General features: G+C 34.7%; 1 protein-coding gene across 3 annotated transcripts in view; it reads left to right on the forward strand.

The window, feature by feature from the left end:
• Positions 1 to 23,249, forward strand: part of MMS22L (MMS22 like, DNA repair protein) — a 136,896-nt gene that overhangs the window by 93,993 nt on the left and 19,654 nt on the right. For all 3 annotated transcript variants that reach the window (XM_045390299.2, XM_065543688.1, XM_045390301.2), the window contains 6 exons: positions 2,089 to 2,282; positions 6,741 to 6,891; positions 9,523 to 9,674; positions 10,499 to 10,641; positions 15,842 to 16,001; positions 20,797 to 20,966. In XM_045390299.2, the coding sequence (XP_045246234.2) occupies positions 2,089 to 2,282; positions 6,741 to 6,891; positions 9,523 to 9,674; positions 10,499 to 10,641; positions 15,842 to 16,001; positions 20,797 to 20,966 (970 nt within the window). The remainder of the gene's footprint in view (positions 1 to 2,088; positions 2,283 to 6,740; positions 6,892 to 9,522; positions 9,675 to 10,498; positions 10,642 to 15,841; positions 16,002 to 20,796; positions 20,967 to 23,249) is intronic.

Below are 23,249 nucleotides of genomic sequence, written 5' to 3' on the forward strand. Positions count from 1 at the left end.
CCATGTTGGTCAGGTTGGTCTTGAACTCCTGGCCTCAAGTGATCCACCCACCCTGGCCTCCCAAAGTGCTGGGGTGAAATTTCTTTAACCTAAGTCAAAAGAGAAGATAATCAACAATGTTTAATTCTCTTAAAACTTGTGTGTGTGTAGGTGCATAAGGGTGCATATCTTAGTGTGTAAAAGAAAAGTGGGCTTCAGAGTCAGACTTAAGTTCAGATGATGGGGCTAGCCCTTTGTAGCCTTGTGGCCATTGGGCATATTTAGCTTTCCTACTGTTAGCTTCATCATCTATAAAGATTAATGATACCTATCTCATAGAGTTGTTCAGATTTTAAAAGAATTTAATTAATTTAAGGAATTTCTAGCACATACATAGAGGTCAATCAGAAATGTTACTCCTTCCTAGGGAATAGGTTTTAGTTAGTAAATAAAATGGCTTTTTTAGAAATGGTGAGCAAAATCCATCCTGCTCAAGTACCATAAGATATTTATTGTCTTTTGGAACCAGTATACTTTGAAAAAGCTATAACGGGTAGTAAAAATGGTGGTATTATTTTACACGGATTACACTGTGTAGAAATGTGCTCTGAACTTTGCTATGTTGATATAGGCAGTTGAGTTAGTTGCCAGATGGATTTTAGTGGTGTGTTACTTATCTCACTCTAAGATAAAGGAACTGAAATGGTTCTCTAGCCACTAGTTCAAGTTGAAAGCGTCTCAGGCAAGTTTTTACAGAGAGGACGTAGCAGATATTTGGTTAGCTTTTATGAGAATTGCTTACTGTATACTCTTTCCCCAGCCATTCGTGCACTTGTTTTTTCAATATTTCAGGTAGTATTAAGTAACATCACATAATTATCCAGGAATTCCAGTGTAAAGAGGCTGAAGGCTCTAATGTTATACAATTTATACTTAGAATTTTTACTCAGTCTTGGGTAGTTATGTGAAATGTTCTAAGATGTGGTCTTATAACCAGCTTGATCTTTTTGTGGAATTGCTTTAGATACATGTGCTAGTTCTATGTTTTGTATAGTTCTTTCATGTATCCACTTCCCCTAAACTGTTTAAAAACATCAAACATCTTTTTTAAAGTACTTATTTTTCTTAGTGGAATGCTATCTCTGTTAAAGGAATTCTTCTCCATCATTTCCACTGGTTGTTTTTTGCTGCTTTCTGTATAATTGGGAAAAAAAAAAAGCAGATATAAGGATGATATCCATGCATTTATGTCTATTCAGTTGATCTGGCAGTAATATAAGCAGAAACAGGAATAATAGCATGGTTGCACATTTAGTTTTAAACAATCATATTATCAGTGGGTGCACAACATAAATACCTTCTATTTCACATCACTAAGAAGATCTCTTATTTCCCTCTCTTTGGTAACCTCAGTTTCCTGCACAAGTTTCTATTAAGGTCTAGAGATATCTAAATTTTCGGTTGAATTAATCAGCAAAGGTGAGCAAATGATGAGACAGAATTTGAGGCAGTATCAAATTATGTTTTATTATTTTATGAAGAGTAACTTGTTATTGTATATTATTGGCTACCAAGTGAGAATGATTATGAATCTTTTGGGACCAAAGTACTAAGATTGTATCTAGCATGGTTTTGTCTACTACACAAGGCCTGTGTCTTCTAAACAAGGAAAGTATTTTAATTTAAAATACCACACATAAGCCAGATACTCTTAACTTCCTCTTGGTACATCCATGTTCTAAAGCCCTCAGGAGAAAATGGTTTAAAAAGTTGTTTTCATGTCTAGATTTTAAGTAAAAATCATTTGTCATGTGTGAGTTGCAAAATGCAGACCTTCACTCTGAAGCTGCCTCTTTCTCATTTGGATCTGACATATTAAAAAGCATATAATTAATGGTTGACATTAGTAATTAACATTAACTTTATGATGCTTAATATGCCATCATTCATCCATCAAACAACCAGAAATGCATGATGTCTTGGCATAAAGGTTTTAATTATATAAAATGGTTCTCATATGATATAAATGGAAAAAGCTCAAAATGTACTTTAAGAAGATTTTTGTAAGCATTTGTCAAGCATGTTAGCTGTATTTTTATTTCTTTTTAGGAGTATGCATCAACAATTGTGTCAGGAACTTCAAAGGGACAATGTGGACCTGTTTGTACAGTCTTCATTATCAGCTAAAGAGCGCCACCTTGCTGCAGTTGCCAGTGCACTTTGGAGACATTTCTTTTCATTTTTGAAGAGTCAGAGAATGTCACAGGTAGTGCCTTTCTCACAACTTGCGGATGCAGCTGCAGGTCAGCATTAATTATTAATTTGCTAATTTCTCTTTTTGCAGACTCTTTGTCAGTATTTTCGTTTATTTTCTTAGTAACAAACTCTTGTATAGCAAACATTTTTTCAGCCAGAAAGATGAAACTAATTACATATTAATAAATTGGGATATTTTGGATTACTTATTACTAAAAATTAAATGATGATTTGCTAAAAATAAGATAATTTTCTATCCTGAAAGTATTGAATGTACATAAGCTTTTCTTATACATGTAATATTTTGGAAGGTAAACTAGCATTTGATTATGTGTGATTCAAGTAGTTTATTTTCGAATTGTATGAGCAGGTATATAGGTATAAGATGAAGTTAATTTGTGAAAAGAGCAAAAGAATATAAAATAAATACAACTTCAACCCCAAGAGGATGAGATCAGAATGACATTGAATATTGTTTTGACTTCTACTAGATTCTACTTTAAGTTGTAATTTTTACTTAATTTGATTATTAACCTAAAGACGTGTCCTTAGGCTTTAGGGGACTCTGGATCTCATGAAATTATAGGCAAGAATTTGAATATATGTGCATATGTGCCATTTCTAAGACGAGATCATTATCTTCTCAAGGAGGTATTTTGCTCAAAGTATGTTAAGAAGTATTGAAATAGACAGTGATTAGTGTGGTAACTCCATGTACTTAAATGAATGAAGTTCATTTGAAGGTATTTAATTTATTTTTAAATAATGCTTTTAAAAACCTAAGATGGAAACCAGCATTTATCCTAGTGTGTGCGAGGAAAACTGAGCTTAAAGCACTGTGTAAAACACTGAATGATTTAAATTTGAAAAGATTTTGAATTCTGATAACACTTCTATAATTAAGACTTTACAATGATAGATTAAAGAATTGTGACAGGACAACAGTTTTCCAACTACTGTAATGTCTATGAAAATAAATATTGATATTCAATCAGTTTAATCTAAGTAGTTATTAATAGATGATATAACTTACCTTGTGTACATGCATCATCCCAACTGCCAGTCAGTCAACAAAAATAATAATGCATCAGTTTACTCAGTACTGTCTAAGATGCTGAAGATAAATGTATATGAATAGAAAGCAAAATATGTGGGCTTTGGCTTTGATTTGAAATAAAGACTTGATAGTTTAGGAGAGAATGATTTTCTTCATTTAAAAAAAGTTACTGAGTACCTACTTTAATAGGCATTGGAGAGATACTAGTGGAGAAGAAGGACAAGAATACTTGTTCTCATAGAGCTAATAATCTAGTGTTGGGGCATAGGAAGACCACTAAATGAATAAATAGTGTAATGTGTGGCAATAAATGCTGTGGGAAAGAGTGGAAGTATAGGATAGGAATACAGAAGGCCAGAGGCAGTTGTAATTTTAAATAGAGTGGTCAGGAAAGCCCAAGTAAGTAATATTTGTGCAAAGAACTGAAGGAGATGAGAGACCATGCTTTGCAGAAGTGTGAAGGCAAGAACATGTCTAGTGTGTTTAATAAACTATAGGGAAGCAGTAAAGGCTCTTGTGGAATGAGAAAGGGAAAAAGAACTAAGAGATGGATCAAGAGGTAATGGAGAGCTAGTTTGTGTTCTGCCTTGTAAGTGGTTATAAAGACTTTTGCTTTTACTCAGAGATTGGAAACTGTTGAAAAGTTTTGAGCAGAGGAGTAATAAGATTATTCTGGCTGCTAGGTTGAGGCTAGACTTATAGGAAGACTAGGCAGGGGGAGAAGCAGGAAGGCAGTTAGGGAACTATTGTAATAACCCAAAAATGAGCAGCTGTGGCTAGAGTGGTAGTGGCAATAGAGGTAGTGAGAAGTGGTCTTATTTCCCATCTGAAGAAAGTATATTCAAGGTAGAGCTGACAGAATTTGCTAAGTGGGTAAGATACGGTAACCAAATAGATAAAGAGAGGAATTAAGGGTAACTATAGACATTTGCTGAGATGAGGAAGATTGAGGCAAGAACAGATTTTATGAGGAAAGACTAACATTTTTATTTTGGACCTTTTTTAAAGATGTTCATTAAATCCAAGTAGACATGTTAAGTAGGCACTTGGATAATGATCCTAGAGTTCAGGAAGAGGTCCAAGCTAGAGATTTAAAGTTGGAAAGCATCCACATATGAATAAGTCTTTAAAACCATGAAACTGGATGAGATCACCCATAGAGTAAGTATGGATGAAAAGAAAAGTTTGAGGACTGGGCCTTAGGGTATTCCTCTGTTCAGATTTGTTAGAGTCAGGAGAAACAAGAAAGGAGACTGGAGAGGAATGAAGGTAAGTTAAGAAAAACCAGGGAAGTCTGGTGCCCTGGAGCCCAAGGAGAGGAAAGTGATCAACAGCTCAGTTTCTACAGATGGATCAAGTGAGATAAGGTCTGAGAATTGGTCATTGGATTTAATAAGAGGGAAGTCACGGTTGACCTGAAAGAGCAGTTTGTATATAGTGAAGAGGCAAAGGCCTGATAGAAGATGATTCCAGAGGAAATGTGAAAAGAGGAATTGCAGACTGCAAATTTAGATTAATCTTTTTGAATATCACTGTTTAAGAGAAGTAGAAAAATGGGGATAATAGCTAGAGGGGTCAAAGAGGAAGGTTTGTTTTTGTATGGTTTTTAAATAACATGGGAGAAATTTCAATATATTTAAAATGCTTACAGGAATGCTCCAAAGTGAAGGAAAATTGCGTGGTACAAACAAAGTCACTTTTGTTTTAGTGCCAAGAGAAAATGGGATCCTATAGAGAACTTGGCCTCAGTTCATCTCTAGTAGAAGAAGAGAAGGCAGAATAAGTGAGCCCAGATGAAGGCAACTGGCTAAATGTGGTAGCAGCTTGTGATAGTTCTCTTCTGATGTTTCTTGTTTCTCTGTGAAGTATTCAGTCAGTCCATCAGCTGAAAATGAGGAAGGAGCAGAAGGTGCTGGCTATTGATGAAGAGTGAAGAGAAGATGTGCAATTGTACCTTAAGAGAATAAAAGACTGAATGGACTAGGGAAATGTCATAGGAATGCTGGCCAATTCTAAGAGCCTACTTGAAGTCTGTAGTCATAAATGTAAAGTGGTATCAGTCAGCATGGTTCTTCTCCAGCCATTTAATACTGGTACAGGTGCAGGTACATATGGAGAAAAGGCCAAGAGTTTGAGTTAAACAGGTGATGAATTTTCCAGGCAAGTACACATATCAGGAAAGGAGCAAGAGTTGGTAGTATAAATGAATTAGTATAATAATGGACCATGCAATCAAGCTTCCTAAAGAGGGACAGAGAAGACATGGAGACAAGGAGGGATGAGGAAACGGTTGTGGGATCAGTGGATTGTAGGTCCTGATGGAATCAAAGAATTGTTGGAGTTGGGGGAGAAGAGGAAAGTTGGAAAGCTAGTTTGGAGTCAAAAATTGGGGTACTTTACAATTGAAATTACAGAGATTGTAGTTACTGGTAATGCCAAGGTCTCTGGGTATCAGCATGGGAGTGAATGGCTGACGTAGAATGGAAGATAGATTGATTAAATCAGAGTTGTTCAAGAAATCGAGAGTTCATGACACTGGAGAAAAATAATCACAAAAGATTATGGCAGGAGTGCTGTTGGAGAGCATGATAGTGAGCTACAGTCTACAAAGAATGAGAGGAGGAGGTGAACTAGAAAGTAGTAGGTAAATGCAACAAAGATAGTGACTGGTACAACCTGAAGATATGAAATTCAAAGCTAGCAATTTTAGGGAGGAAGAAGGAAGAATAGTCTAGAAGCAGCAATGTGGACCAAGGAGTAATTTCACCCTATTGGTAGATCAAGTGGTATACGGGGAGTGGGAGAATAGACAGCCACCATTTCAGAAAGCTGCATAGGAGTTCTTAATAAATAATGTATTTGACAAACAATATTGTACAAAATGAGTTTATGGGTTCCCAAGAAAAACCACAAAATAAAACATATTTGTTTAGCATGGTTAACTAAGGAATTCTAGTTCCTAGACTTTGTGGGTTCTAAAGGAAGTGAAGTGTCATTGATTGTAGGAGATCTCTGTTTAATAGAAGAGAGTAAAGTGAGAACTGTTCACCTGTGGCAGATGACAAGTAAATTTGCTTCCTTGGAAGACTAGATGCTAGACATATTTTATAAATAGGTCTTTGGAATGGTGGAGGCACATTAGCCAAAACCTCAGGCATAGAATTTGTAATTAGAGGGAGCCATTATAGATCTGTAATGATAATGCAGAGATAAATTCTTCTAGGCCTTTCTTGGAGATCAAGATGCTACAGAAATTTCTATGACAACATGAATTTGTTCAGTTTTAGCTTTTTGTTTGCTCTACATTTCTAAATAGAACATTTTATTTTTTGGTACTTCAAAAAAAAAAAAAAAAAAAAAAGCTGTTGTTATAATTGGCCATGGGTGTGTGGGTCAGAAATGGTTTTTAAAGATTCCTCACCTTAAGTTTCTCTCATTTTAAATCTAGACTTTACTTTGCTAGCAATGGACATGCCAAGCACAGCTCCATCAGATTTTCAGCCTCAGCCAGTTATATCAATTATTCAACTTTTTGGTTGGGATGATATCATCTGCCCTCAAGTCGTAGCAAGATATTTAAGTCATGTCTTACAAAATAGGTACGTGCTTTTCTTTCAGGCATACACATTAATGCAAACCTGTGACAGATCAGTATCCTAGGAAGCTAAGAATTTTCAAAAATAAGGACTGATCTCTACTACATATACTCTCACTTTGTCAGGTTTTTGCTTTCAGTTATATCAGCCTTTCAACAGTAGTAATAGTAAGAACACTAATTTATATTTTGTGGCCTGCTTTAAAAAAAAAGAAGTTGTTTGTTAAGAAACTGTTTTTGTAAGACTGCCTTATCATCATCCTGAAGTCACCTTTCTACACATCCCACTGTGAAAGAAATTACACATTTATTATTACTGAATCTGTAAGACAATGGTATTTATTACAGTTTTTGAATGATAGCTTTCCTTTTTACTACTAGATTTTTAAAGATTTCACTCTTAACTCATGAAATCATGAACAAGATACTTCACCTGAACAATGTCTTCCTTATCTATAAGTATTTCCTGCCACATTACACAAAAGATCTGAGGAACGTCACTTGAAAAAAATATACAATAAATAAAGTTACAATAGAAATAGTGTAGAGTGATCAGGAAGATTTGAGTAAGAACATCAAGATGAGGGAAAATAAAATAAATATACAAGCCTAAGAGGTCTTAGTCCTCTTTTTAGTAACAACTGCCTGTAGAGTGAGAGAGCATATGTTCATGACCACTTCTCTGTTTACTTTTTCTAGGGTTTTTATTTTTATTCTACTTGCCACTTTCTTCATTACTATCTCACCTAGCTAGTTATAATAAGCCCTTGCTTTTCCCTTGGTAGCCATATTCTTTTCTGTCTTCTTCCTTAGCATAAACCTACGTAGGTTTATGAGATCTTAGTCCTCTTAGGCCTGTATATTTATTTTATTTTCCCTCATCTTCATGTAGTTTTTGTCCAGGCTTTTGTCAGTGGAAATGAAAAGAGATGTAGTTGGTGAGCTAAGTCTTTCCTAAGGAAGCTCAGTAAGCAGTATCATTAAGTATACCTTTTATCGTTGAGCTTTCTGTTGTAAAGTAAGAGAGTTAATGTCAGTTGGATTACTTTTACAGTCACTTCTAGTTTGATAATTCTTTAATAGTAATGAACATTTATATTATGTATTAAAGACTTGCTGAAATAGTTTGAAATAATTTCCACTGAAAAAATAATATTGTTAGTGTATTAGTAACATTTGAAGAAACTGAAATGCAGAGGTGTTATATAGCTTTGGGAACGTTGTAAGGTTATAAATGACCAGTCTGTGTTCTTCTTCATTGTCTACTTTTTTATGACAACTTATATTCAAAGTATTTCAAAACAACATTTTTAGAGTTTGTATGAATTTTTAAAAATTTGGACTTTACATAACATTTTATATTTAGGTTAAGACCATCCCCGTCCTCTCTTTTTTTTTTTTTTTTTTTTTTTTTGTTGAGACAGAGTCTCGCTTTGTCGCCCAGACTGGAGTGCAGTGGCCAGATCTCAGCTCACTGCAAGCTCCGCCTCCCGGGTTCACCCGCCTCCCGGGTTCACGCCATTCTCCTGCCTCAGCCTCCCGAGTAGCTGGGACTACAGATGCCCGCCACCTCGCCCAGCTAGGTTTTTGTATTTTTTAGTAGAGACGGGGTTTCACCGTGTTAGCCAGGATGGTCTCGATCTCCTGACCTTGTGATCCGCCCGTCTCGGCCTCCCAAAGTGCTGGGATTACAGGCTTGAGCCACCGCGCCCGGCCCCATCCCCGTCCTCTCTACCCTGACTAATGAATGGATTAGAAATCAGGTTTAGTGGCTGGGCGCAGTGGCTCATGCCTGTAATCCCAGCACCTTAGAAGGCCAAGCCGGGTGGATCACAAGGTCAGGAGATCGAGACCATCCTGGCTAACACGGGTGAAACCCCGTCTCTACTAAAAATACAAAAAATTAGCCGGGCATGGTGGCGGGCGCCTGTAGTCCCAGCTACTTAGGAGACTGAGGCAGGAGAATGGCGTGAACCCAGGAGGCAGAGCTTACAATGAGCCAAGATCACGCCACTGCACTCCAGCCTGGGCAACAGAGTGAGATTCCATCTAAAAAATAAATAAATAAATAAATAAATAAATAAATAAATAAATAAATAAATCAGGTTTAGCCAGCCCATTGTCTTCATAGAAATAATTATTTTTTAAATCTGGCAAATGCTATTTTGCAAGGTAATTTTTAGTAACAACTCTCCGTATAGTGAGAGAGCATACACATTCATGACTACTTCTCTGTTTACTTATTCTAATGGCCACTGATTTTTATTCTGCTCGCCACTTCCTTCATTATTATCTCACCTAGCTAGTTATAATAAGCCCTTGCTTTTTCCTTGGTAGCCACATTATTTCTTGTCTTCTTCCTTAACATAAACCTACACATATGTCATCAGTGGAAAAAGGAAAATTGAAAATTAGAACATTAAAAATGAAAACAAAGATATTTGTCTAATATCTTTTTGGGTTTATTTGTAGTATTCATTTTCAACAATGCATGTCTACATTGCTGTGTTTGTCTGAAAAATAAATGAGGCCAAGGAGTTGCGGGGATGTTAGACTGTTTTTCTTTACTTCTTAATCTATATACTCAGGAAACGTTGTTTTTGTTTTAAAAATATTTGTCAATTTGTTTTTACAGCACATTATCTGAAGCACTTTCTCATTCAGGCTATGTATCTTTTCAAGCCTTAACCATAAGATCATGGATTCGTTGTGTTTTGCAAATGTATGTTAAAAACCTCTCTGGGCCTGATGATCTGCTCATAGATAAAAATCTTGAACAGGGAGTTGGTAAGTAAGTGTAGGTTTTTTGGGGAGGATGGAGGTATCTGTGGAAAGCTATTTACTATCTAGATCATTTGTTATGTAAATTAATAGAAAATATACAAAATATTCATAATTGGGTGTGAATACAAGCAGAACTTTATTTCCTTTTGTAGCCTGTTTCTTTGTTTTTGCTTTTGTTTTTTCAATTTTCCTGTTACTATATATGACAAACTTCTCTGCTATAAAGGATAAAAGAACTTGTTTCCTTGGAAGCCAAGAACAGAAATTTGCTCCTCAGGTGACAAACTATTTTTTTAAAGAAACTGATCACGAAAAAAGTAGAACTCTGAAGCTAATAACCAGATATCACACTGTGAACACCCTAAAAAGAAAAATACCCAATTATGAATAATTCTCTCCCATTTTATATTAGATATTTTGCCTTTCTTCTGATTTACAACTAGTCATTGAGTGATATTTGTACTTTTTAAAAAATGTCCCATGCAGTTCTGTTGTCTGTAGGGCATGCCTTTTCCCAAAGCTATTGTTTATGGCCACTTGTTAATTTCAGGAAGGTTGGCCTGAAAAAATCCTCCAAATTTACTTTAATATTTTATTATATCAGTTGCTGTTACATGAATAACTTTTGGGGCAAGGATGTTCATAAGTGAAAGACATTTAATTTGAAGTCCTTGTGTGGAAATTTGAATTTTAAAAGAAAGCATGTCATAAGTGAAGAATGCTGTATTACTTCTCATATATACATTATATATATGTTGTGTGTGTGTTTATGTATATAGTATGTTATTATATAAATTGATATAGGAAATACTATTGTATTTTAACAGAAAAAGAGTACATGGAACAGTTGGTCAAACTGACAAGGTTACTATTTAAACTCTCAGAAGTAAAGAGTATTTTCTCAAAGGCCCAAGTTGAATATTTATCCATCTCAGAAGACCCTAAAAAAGCACTCGTTCGATTCTTTGAGGTATTTTTCATTTATTATTATAATTGCCCAGATTAATTACAATTAATTTTCAGAAAAACCTTAAGTGTTCTTAAAGTTTTTCTATAAAAGGAATTCTTATAAGTTAAATCATATTATTGATTGCCTGTTATTGAAAAGTTCTAGAGGAAGAAAAATGTGAATCTAAGGTATAGTACAATTCACACTTAAGGACAGCAGAAAAATTACATTAATGAAGAATAATGAAACTAAAGAATACTACAAAAAAGCTTTACTCTAAGGCTAATCTAAATTGTAGGAATATTGACACAGTTGCTGGACAACCGCATTCTTCAGATGCTTGGGAACTGAATATCCTTGTAAACATTCCGTAATACTCCCATCTTAGTGTTTATCACCCTGTAGTGTACAGTGTAGGCATAAGCACCATCTACTTCATATGACAGTGTAGTTGGAGCATTAACATCCAATTCATTTGTTTTGTTTTGTCTCGATAATGAACCGTGCCATTCTAAATTTTATTTTTAATTATTAATTTTACAGAAATGTATCTATGTGAGAGTGTTTGTTTTAGAAACCTAGTTGAAGTTGTTAATGTGTTTGGATTAGTGTCTTTTGTAAGCTATTAGTTGTAAAAGTTGGTTTATTTTCCCACAGAGTGGTTGGTATTAGCTGCAGTGAAAATAATTAAAATCAATAAGCTCTTTTCATAAATGTTAATTCTTCCATTGGTTTCAGTTAAGTTAAAATACAATTGTACGACAATTAGAGATGTCATGCAATCTCTAAAAATATTTGATAATAGTAAATGCAGATGTAAAATACACATTCCATTTGGACCCTTATTTAGTTGTTGATTGGATCTGAACCTGCAATTAAACGCCTGTGGTGTACTGGGAGCTACAATGGATCAGAAATGGAGCTAGAAATCAAGTTCTTCATTGATAGTTTTCATCTAGCCCAAATTAATTGTTCTTTCACCACTAAAAAAATGAGGTTTTTTGCTGAATGCTAGATAGTATTATGCTAGAACTTCGTAGGGATTTGAAAAACCAAAAGAAGTAGTTCTTTATCTCAGATAGCCTTTACTTCTCTGTGTATACAAGACATACACAAAGACTAAAATAGTAACACAAGGTATTATATGCTAAATGCCAGTTGGTTGACAGATCAATCAGTAGGTAAAGAATTTAAAGCATTTTGGTATAATAAGTTTGGATTTTATCCTGTGAAGAGTGTGAAGGCTTTGTAAGTTTTTAAGTAGATATGATTTGGTTAAATAATTTTTTTAATGAAAATAAGTAACAATAGTGTAAATTAAGGGTGCAGAGAACTATTGGCCAAAAACTAGTGAGGTTTAGAAGGAATCAAAGATTGAATGGTTGTGGGATTTCTGAATGGATATGAAATAAATGCTGTGTTTGACTAAAAGAGTGATGATACTTTAAGGAGAAATAGGAACATCATGATTTAGGGTGACAGAGAAGTAGGTGAGGAATTCAGTTTTAAATTTACTCATTTTTAAGTTGTTTCAGGTCTCCCCAAGATTATTCCTAGGTTCTGTGATTCACAGGACTTAGCATACAGTTGTATTCACAGCTATGACTTATTAACAGAGAGATACAAAGCATAATCAGCAAAAGGAAAAGATGCATGAGGAAAAGTCTGAAGAAACCAGGCATAGCTTCCAAGATTCTTTTCCCAGTGAAATTACACAGGATATGCTTAATTCTTCCAGCAAGGAATTGTGACAAGACATGTGAAATACTATCTGCCAGGGAAGTTCCTTAGCGACTCAGTGCCCATGGTTATTATTGGCGACTGGTCACGTATGCCCTTTTTGCCTCATACTTAGAGAGTTCCAATTCCAGAAGGAAAGCAGGTATTCAGCATAAACCATATTGTTTGCATAGACCAATTTAGGATCAAGGAATTGTAGGAAGCTTTTCAAAATCTAAGACCCCAAATACCAGCCAAGACCCAACCTTGCAAGCAGGACATTTTAAGAGTGGCAGTCTTGGGTCTGCTATATTAACTCTTTTCTGTACAGACATGATAGTATGACATCTAAGTTATTATTATCAAGGTACTGAGAAATGCATGTTTTTTAGGCTAGGGAGGTTAAGCCTAAGCATAGAGAAATATTGAGAAGTCTAAGGCACTGGTATTCAAAAGTGTAGTCCAGAGACCCTTGGGAATTACTGATACCACCTGCTCAAAACTGTATTAATATTTGCACAAATAGTGTAAAATATTTTACATGAATCAACACTTGGCCCAAGATTATCCTTGTATTCATTATAGTTTATACTGCCATGCATTTACAGAAGAAAAAGCCAGTTTCACTTAAGAATATCTTTAATGAAGCAGTAAAATTATTTATTTTATTACGTTTTGACTCTTGAGTACATGTACTTTCAGTATTCTGTGAATGACAATGCAAAGTGCACTTAAAGCACTTTTGCTGCATACCAAAGCAATGTGGTTGTCTAAATGAAAAGCACTTGTGTGATTATTTGAGTTGCAAGCTGAACTGACTGCTTTTATCTTAAAAGAACAACTGACAAAGTATGGTTATTCAGACTTGGCTATTTGGCAGACATTTTCTCAAAAAATGAATGAAGTGAGCCTATCACTTCAAAGCAAACAACTGACAGTATTTGTTGCTAATAATATAATTCAGGCTTTCAAGAAGATTAGAATTTTGAGATACTTGTATTTGCCTTCGTGATCTTGAGAGCTTTCCGATACTTATTTTGTGATGAGAATGGTGGTGGTATTAACAGGTGTGATTTTTTTTCCTGATATAAATAATGAAGTGTGTCAACATTGGGAAGCTGTGTAACTCAGTGAACCACAATTTTCCAAATGACGAATACAGGCTTTAAAAAGCATTCATGAATGTAAAAGATTCACTCAAAATACAAGATTGACCAATGGCTTTTAATTTAACAGAGTATAAAATGTTCATTGACATGGTTTCAGACTCCATGGTTTAGTTGCAACTAATCTGTAGGAAATACCACTTGTCAAGTTTTGGTATAATAGCAAAGAGGAATTCTCATGGTTATGTGAAAAATCTTTCAAAATATTTCTTATTCTTCCAGCCACATACATTTTTGAAGCTGTATTTTCTTCATCTGCAGCATACCACAATAAATCATGCAGAAGCAGATACGAGAATCGAGCTCTTTTATTAAGCCAGACATAAAAGAGATTTGTAAAAATGTCAAAAAACACTACTTTTCTCACTAAATTTGTTTTTTGTCTGGAAAAGAGTCTTTTACTAAAATATGTTACTTACATGTAATGTTCATTATTATTTTTCAATGAATTAGTGAATAAAATTTTATAGTATCATAAATATCGATAGATATAACCCAAATAATGAAAAGCCCTTCAAGATCCTCAATTTTTAAGTGTGCAAGAGGGAACTGAGACCAAAGAGTTTGCAAACATCTAGTCAAGGGAAGGAAGTGTAGAAAACAAAGGGCAGACAGCTAAATAGAGAGGAAAGGGATTAGTCATGTGTATCTCTTGTTCTTGTCTACTGATCTCACAGTCACTCATTTACGTTCACTGAGTTTCTTGTCTTTTTTTCATTTCACGTTTTGTTGTCAACATGTCCAACTTTAATGTCACCATGGATAACTTCCATTAAGCTTTCATTTCAAAGCTTCTGTAGTACTGTTTCAGTCTTTCAGTGAAAGAAGTAGTCTTTCACTTCTGCCCTACTTCCTCTACCCACTTCTGTGACTAAACCCTGAGCAGTGGAATCCTTGGAGCATCTGAAAACTCATTGGCTACCATCACCTGTCCTTCCGACTCATGAATGACCACATGTAACCTTCCCCTCCCTGTTATCCTAGTACAACATTCTCCCAAGGCCTCATTTCCTTCCCTCTTCACCGTAATTAGACCCCTTGGGGCCTTACTTCCACTACTCTTACCAACATTCGCACAATCTTGGATCTTTTTTCTTTTGGTCACACCTACAAACCCTCAACCTTGGTTCAGTGCAACCACCTATCTCTACTTTGTCTTACATGCTGAGTGCTGCAGAAGAGAAATCACAGAACTGTTTGTATTGGTGCCATTCATGGTCCAATTTGGGTCATTGGAATTCATTATAAGTTCTCAAAAATAGTTTGAAAATTTTACTACTTAAACTTTCTTTTTTTTTTTTTTTGAGCTGGAGTCTTGCTCTGTCTCCAGGCTGGAGTACAGTGGCACGATCTCGGCTCACTGCAACCTCTACCTCCTGGGTTCAAACCATTCTTTTGCCTCAGCCTCCTGAGTAACTGTGACTACAGGCACACGCCACCATCCCAGCTAATTTTTGTATTTTTACTAGAGATGGTGTTTCACCATGTTGGCCAGGATGGTCTCGATCTCCTGACCTCGTGATCTGCCCGCCTCGGCCTCCCAAACTGCTGGGATTACAGGCGTTAGCCACCGCACCCGGCCACTTTCCTTAAACTTTCTAACCCATCTCTTAGCCAGTCTTCTCTTGATTCTTTTGTGACCTTTCACCCCTTGCTTGTTCTCACCTTTCCTCAATTTATTCTCTCATTTATTTCCTTTCCTCTTCTTCTCATGTCTCTGTTTTTCTGTTACTGATTCACCTCACATTTCTCTCTACCACTCTCCATTTTGCCATCTCTACCTTCTCTGCCCATCCTTTTTTTTTTTTTTTTTTCTGAGAAGTTAAGCTGGCATCAGATGGCTCATAAAATTCTAGGAAGAAAAGTGAATTCATATCGTAAAGCTGAACTTTTTAGAGGTTTTGCTTGTAAAAATTTGGCATTACTTATAGGTCTTCCTTGTAGGGGAATTTAGGGATTTTGAATTCCTGGTAAGCTACTGGGAAGTATGGTGAGCCAACCTGTTTGGAAATCGTGATGTGATTTAGTTACAAGATATGTGTACATAAGTTTCACATTTTTTTCACTGATATTTTGTTAAGTGGCCCTTCTATAAGTAGTTATTGGTGAGTTTTTAAAAATTCTTCCTTTAACCTTTATTTTAATAATAAAAGACAAGACTTAATTCTTTTTACTTGTATTTTAATTGCTATGAATCTTTATTGGAAGGTTACAAATGAAGGCTTCAATGTAAAGGGCTATGGGTGTGTGTGTAGAAAAAGAGAGAAAAATTATATTTATGTTCCAAATCTTTATGGTATAAAACTTGGAAAGTTAAATGATATTTTTCTTTATAGGCTGTTGGTATAACTTACGGGAATCTCCAGATACTTTCTGATAAATCTGCCATGGTCACAAAGTCCTTGGAATACCTTGGTGAAGTATTAAAATATATTAAGCCTTATTTGGGAAAAAAAGTTTTCAGTGCAGGGCTGCAGCTGACTTATGGAATGATGGGTATGTATTCCTGACATTATTTTGCTAGTAACATTTCCTTAGGTTGGGCCTATACTATCATGATGGATAGGTATATATTGGCTAAATCACTACTCTCCATACAATCATAAGAGTAATCTGAAATACAGTGATTTTGCTTAAAATAATTCATGCTGGCCTTCAAATCTCTGTCTTGCTCTATCTCTTTTCAACACTTTTTATTGTTTTAATATTAAAATTATGATCAATACAGAAAATATGCTAGCACCAGTTGCTTTCAGTAGTCTGTCATGAGTCACATTTCAATACCTGAATAACTAGAATGGATCTTTTTTTAAAAAAATGCTGATCTATTGTTAGAATTAAAAACATCAGAAAACTATCACTTACATCTATTTCTATGGTCTGCTCTGTATGAAGGAGATAGGATTTAATACAGCACTAAAAATATTTATGCTTCAAATCTTGTTTCTCACAATACCCTTATCTTTTCAAAAAGAAATCTTTTTCTATGCCTGTTCTATAACAATGGAGTTTATCTTTCTTTAGGAAGTCAGTAATTAACGTATCTTTGTTTACTAAAACTGTGGTGCTAACCAAAACTAGGAATTGGATAAAGGTAAATGAGAAAGATTTCCTTAGACACTTTTATATAGAATTTAAGTTTTTTTGGGTTTTTTTTTCCTTTATTTCTCTGTGGTCAAACCTTTTATCTGTTCCCTTTAATCTTATGAATGTATGAATAAGCCTGATTCGGGCTGTCTAAAACCTTTTATCTTTGTTGTAAAAGATAAAGGCGAATGTGAAAATGTGTAAATATAGAAAATGTAAATTATAGTAAAAGCTATAGCAATTCAGGCATCTTAATTTTAGAGAAAAATGTGAGAAGTTATAAGTTTAATAGTAAAATACAAATTAATAAGTATATTGTCATTCATGCTTATAATTTATTAGTGTCTACAAAAGTTTTCTGTTTCCAGATTTAGATTTTTGCCAAGCTAAATATCTGATATAGATGTGGGACAAAATTCTACTTAGGAAAAATTGAGGACTTTGCTTTGCTGCCTTGTTGATTTTTGACTAAATGGCAGATCTGTATTCTTTCTTTTTGTCTAGGTTTCAAAGACTAGGAAGAGTATATTGCTACAATGTTGCCCATTTATTTGTTAGAAATTAGGATAGGTAACTTAAAGATTTCTTCATGTTAAAGGTTTAGAATAAAACAAAGAAAGAGCAAAGTATAAACTTAGGAGAACTCCAAGGTGTTTTAAAATGTTGGGATTGGGATAGCATAACCATTTGAGGGAAGGAGTTACCCACTGAAACATTGTACTTTATTTACCTTGACAGTTCCTAACTGGGGACACCTCTCCTGTTCACTTACAAGGTTGCAAGACTGCTAGTGAAAGGCGCACAACTGTTGATGAAATCACCCCTCATATTAAGGAGAAGGCATCTGTGATCTTAATTGTAGCTCAGTTATTTCTGAAAAGGCAGGGTGGATCCATCAACTTCTCTCCTCTGTAAATTTTGTTTGGTTTTTCTCATTCTTCATATCTCATAGTTTTTCTGTTTCCATGTATAAGGCTTTCAATCATCCCTGCCTCTTTGGCCATTCTTCCCCATTTTGCTTTGTAATTGAAATTCAAGTCATGACCCTTCGGTGCCAAGCGCAGATTTCCCCACTTTTCCCACATTCCCAAGTAGACTTGATCATCTCTCTCGTACTTCATCTGTCCTTTTCTTATGACATGATATTATTTTTAGTTTGCCATTTGTTACTATTACTTGTGTACTTAACATGCCTCCACCAAATTTCAAACTTGTAGTAGCCGTATCTTTTGAATTTTTTATTCCCATCATCATGTATTTTGAACAAAAAAGAACACATTATGTATCAGGCGCTGGATTGAGAGTAAGAGATACATTAAAGAGCTCCAAAGTAGGAGATCGTGTATGTATACTATATAAATATTTCTGGAATTTAATAACTTTATTAACCTAGCAATAGTACATAATGTGTTTTTTAATGTTCTTTTTTGTTTTTCTTTGTTGTTGTTTTTGAGACAGTCTCCCTCTGTCACCCAGGCTGGAGTGCAGTGGTGTGATCTCAGCTCACCGCAACCTCTGCCTCTGGGTTCAAGCAATTCTCGTGCCTCTGTCTCCCGAGTAGCTGGGACTGCAGATGTACACCACCATGCCTGGCTAATTTTTGTATTTTTACTACAGACAGGGTCTCACTATGTTGCCAAGGCTGGTCTTGAACTCATGAGTTCAAGCAGCCTGCCTGCCTCAGCCTCCTAAAGTGCTGGGATTACAGGTGTGAGCCACTGTATGCAGCCTTTAATGTTCTTAAATGAGCAAAATTACTTTCTAACTATAAAGATTTAAAAATATATATTGTAGTGATCCCAGTTGTTACGTAGGGTAGAAAATAGGCAAAATACGTAGGGTAGAAAATACAGAGGATAGAAAATAAGTAAATACTCAAGAGCTTGTATAGTGGTTATCATTGAATGGGGAGATCGTATTAAATTTTTTTGTATTTTCAGTTTTATTCGTTAATAATATATTTATAGCCAAGAAAAGAAAAAAAAACCTTAGGTTTTTACAAAGGTACTGTATGTATTTAAACCTTTCCTAGTTTTTTACTTTAAAAATATTTTTATGTTTCCATTTTGCGCACACACACACACACACACAAATATTCCTTGCTGAAACCTAAAAAGTAGGCGTCTGATAGCAAGCAGTAAAACAAATATCTCTACCTTATATGAACTCCTAAAGCTTAAAGTCTTCAGCAAAGTGTTTTAACCGTTGCAGAAAATGAAATACAGTAGTTTCCCCTTATTCATGGGGAATATGTTTCAATACCACTAGTGGATGCCTGAAACCGCAGATAGTACCAATCCTATGTATGCTGTGTTTTTGCCTATACATACATACTTATGATAAGGTTTAATTCATAAATAAGGCACAATAAGAGTTTAACAATAATAACTAATAATAGTATTAATAGAACAGTTGTGACAATAGACTGTAATAAAAGTTATGTGAACTTTGTGTCTCTCCGACTGCCTTCCCCACACCCTCATCAAACTATCTTATTGGTGTCCTATACCATGGGCAACTAAACTATACCACATGGTACCCTATCTCGCAAGTAACTATACCATGTGGTACCTATGCCAAGGGTAACTAAAAAGTGTAACTAGAAAGTGAAACATACCTGTATGACACCTGAGAGTAATAGGAATCATTTCATATGCCAGTGATGATAGCAGTTTCCCTGATGGGTATATTAATGTTATTAGAATATAAGTTCTTATATTGCTGTCATACTGAAATTTTCCACCAACTGAAGAAATGAGGAGCAAACCAGCATTATTTAAAACTTTGCTAAGTGAAAATGTTTCTTTATGATTGATTATTATACTTCCTTTTATAGCAAAAGATGAATGTTGCTGTTTGTTCTTGGAAGTGATAATTGGTTGAGTTTTTTTCTTTAACTTACTCTTCCATAAGCATATTTTTTTTTTCTTTCAGAGCTTAAATTTTAAACTTTTTATTTAATGGAAATGACTTTGCATTTTATCGTTTTTGCTTTCTAAGATGGAATAAAATATAAAAGTTTATGCAGTAGATGTACCTCTGTGCTTTTTGGATAAGCACTTAATCTGTTTTTAAATTCATTTTTCAGTAAGAAGACCTCAATAGCAATAATATATCCTAATGGGAATTATATATCTGCTGTTAATTACTTTATTAAACAAAGGGTGCTCATTTGTTAAGTTTTATTATCATCAGATGTGGCAATTAACAGACTTCTAGCACCAAGGAAGCCATAATATATTTCAAGTAGCAAAGAAATCTGTTTCTCTTCATTCAGAATTAAAATTTTGTTTGTTTATATTAAATAATTGAAAGGTGTAAAAACTGAAGTTCATGGAGGTTAACTGAAGTTCGTGGAGGTTAAATGATTAGCTTATAGCTAATCCTGTTTTCCCTATTTTAACAATTAAATTTAATTGTACTTCTACTGCAGACTGAATTGAGGCCACCTATAAAATTATATGTAAGATTAAAATATGAAGAAATAGGGGTACAAAAAATAAATGTAAAGTTTCATAATGAGGCCCAGGGAAAATTAGTATGCATATAAAACCATCATGCATAATCCTACAGTATTCTTTAAAAGGTGGATTGTTAATTTGCATCTGGGCATCCTAGCAACTCAGAGGGAAAACAAAAAGGGAAATCTGAATAATTTCAACATTCAGCGAATGTAGTCACATAATGTATAAATATATTCCACTGTATAAGTGAGTGTAAAAAGATTGAATAGCCCTTGTATAAAATTCTTGGGACTGGAAGTATTTTGGAGTTCAGATTTTTTTGGATTTTGGAATACTTGCAGTATACTTAACCAGTTGAGCACCCATAATCCAACAGTGTGAAATGTGAAATGTTCTAATGAACAGTTCTTTGATCATCATGTTGGCACTCACAACATTTTGGATTTTGGAGTGTTTCAGATTTTATATTTTCAGATTAGGAATACTTAACCTGTGGATATATTAAATGCCAGTTGCTCAGAAAATGTATGTTTTCCTTGGCCCAGAACTCTATGAAAAATTTATCTCTTCAGTGAAATATATGAATTGACATAAGTATTTGTTACTTCTACTATATGTTTCTTCCTATTTGCTATTTTAATTTGGTCCCGTGGGCTTTCAATACAAATTTTTAAATTAAATGACAAAATGTTCTGGTCAGATAATAACAACAACATGTTGTTACTTCTCTTCTTTGTTAGGAATTCTTGTGAAATCATGGGCACAAATCTTTGCCACCTCTAAAGCCCAAAAATTACTATTCCGGATCATAGATTGTTTACTGCTTCCACATACAGTATTACAACAAGAGAAGGAACTGCCTGCACCTATGTTGTCAGCAATTCAGAAAAGTCTTCCTTTGTATCTCCAGGTATAGTATGTGCGGTTGCTTAAAAGTTTAAAAAAAATGGAAACTTTGCCTTAAAAACATAGTTTACGAAATGCTGATTTAAAAACCGTACATTATAATCTCAAGTGATTGTGTGGCACATTTGTTGAACATATTTTACATTGCTTTTATGTTTGGCTTTGGAAACAAAAATGAAAAAGCAGAGGAGCTTAAAGTTGAGAGAGGAGGTAGATGAGCACAGACACTTATGGTAGTGTGCTCAGTATTTTTTTTTTTTTTTTCAGACCTCATCTATCAGTCAGACAGGGGGTGAGGAGATATAAGAGAATACACTATAGAGAACATCAGAGGTAAAAGAGCAAAATGGGTAGGAGTTGGAGGGCTTTTCATTTCAGAGGGAGCAACATGTACAAGGGCATGAGCTTTAAGAAAATATGGCACACTGAGGAAAATCAAATGGTTCTGTTGTGGCTGGAGATTGATATGGCAGGAGCCATGTAATGGAGGGGTTTATATTCCATCCTAAGAAGTTTGGACTTTATCATTTACATGGGGACCTGATGAATTTTTAGCAGAGAAGTAGAAGTGACATAATGATATTTACATTTTAGAAAGATGATTCTGGTGGCAGTATGCAAGATAGTTGGTATGGAGGTTTTGGAAAGCAGTGGTGAGGAGTTCATTGTAATAATCTACATATTGTCAGAAGGTTTTGACCTAAGGCAGTGGGAATAAAACCCATAACAGCAGATTTCAAAAACATTTGGGAGCTGTGATTAAGAGTACTTGCTAAGTGAGCGTTGTGGAGGAACTCAAAGAAGTGAAATACTTCCTGGATTCCAGAGTGACTATCTGCGTAGATAGTATTTCTACTCACTAACGTGGGAAATCCTGGAGATGTCGGGATGAAGGTAAGGATTGGTTTCTGAGCAGCTTTAGTTTGAGGTAAGCAGTTGGAAATATTCATATGCCATTCAGGAAAGGATGAGGCTGGAGATGTACTTTATTATTCATTAGTGTCTGATATTGAAGATAAGTGCTTCTTAATTTGAGGTCCAACAAGGGAAGCTGAGGAGGAAAGGGAAAATGGATTTTGATTACATAACAATCTCTTTTCAAAGATGTATTTCGTAACAGAGTTTTAAGATTGCTGAGAAGTTTTAAATTTTCCCTCTAATTTTTATTCATAATAGCATTTAAAATGAAGTTTAGCGTGTTATCTAAACAGAATGATAAAAAGGAGAAGCAGCCACACCATAGACTGAACCGCCAATCCCACAGAGGGAGACATGATTAGAGGGGAGTAGTGGGTAGCAGGAGAGTCTGGAATATTTCTTCCATGTGGTCCTCTTAAACCCAAACAGTCCATTTTAATAAGAATTCTCATAAGCTTCGTAAGTGGTAAATTTAAAAATTTGGTGTATTATCTGTTTGGCAGAACTGGAGCTATGTCTTTAATTTCTTCATGGTACCCAGCTCTCCTCTTTGGAATTTTCAGAAAATATTCATTTATTACTTCATTTTCTTCTAATTTAATGTACTTTCCTTAAACCATTCAAGAAACAGAGTTGGTGGTGGTGGGTGGATTGGGGGGGTTCATTGTTTGATTTTTTTCAGTTGTTTATTTGGTACAGTTTTAATAGCTGTATGCTATTTTTCATTACAAATAAACTTTCAGAATTTCTTATTGGGTAAATACCTGTTTACAGCTAAAATGGAGACTTCAAACATTTTAAATTATTTCTCTTGGAAAACACATTGTGAGTCACCAAGTACCAAATTAAGAGTTAACTTTTAGAATATAATGTATTGCTGTGTTGGTTATTATATGATTATCTATATTTAGTAGCATTTAATATTTAGTAATACTAGCAGAAAACATTTTCTCTCAGGGTATTGGTTTAATTGTTTAAGTGTTAAATACTGTAATATATATGAAAGTATTTTGTTAACTGCTATACAAATGGAAGAGAAATAAACAGATATGCAACAAGATATCAAGAGTTTTGTGTGGCTTTATTAAACTATTCACTTTTCTAAACCTTAGTTATCCTAACTGTAAAATGGAGATACAGTATTACTAACTCAATGGTTCTTTGAGAAATTTAAATGAAATAGTGAATATAAAGCACACAGCACAGTGCCTGTTATAGGAAAACTAAGTAAATTGTTATTCCGAGTCTTAATTTCCATATTCTTTACCCTTCGTTACTACTTTTAAAAAAAATTTCAGATTTTTAGCATGGAAGACTTTTAGCAAAAATTGTATAGTCTTAGACAAAATAACCAGTACCTAGAAAAAAA

The sequence above is a fragment of the Macaca fascicularis genome, chromosome 4 (assembly GCF_037993035.2).
Source record: "Macaca fascicularis isolate 582-1 chromosome 4, T2T-MFA8v1.1".
NCBI lineage: Eukaryota > Metazoa > Chordata > Mammalia > Primates > Cercopithecidae > Macaca > Macaca fascicularis.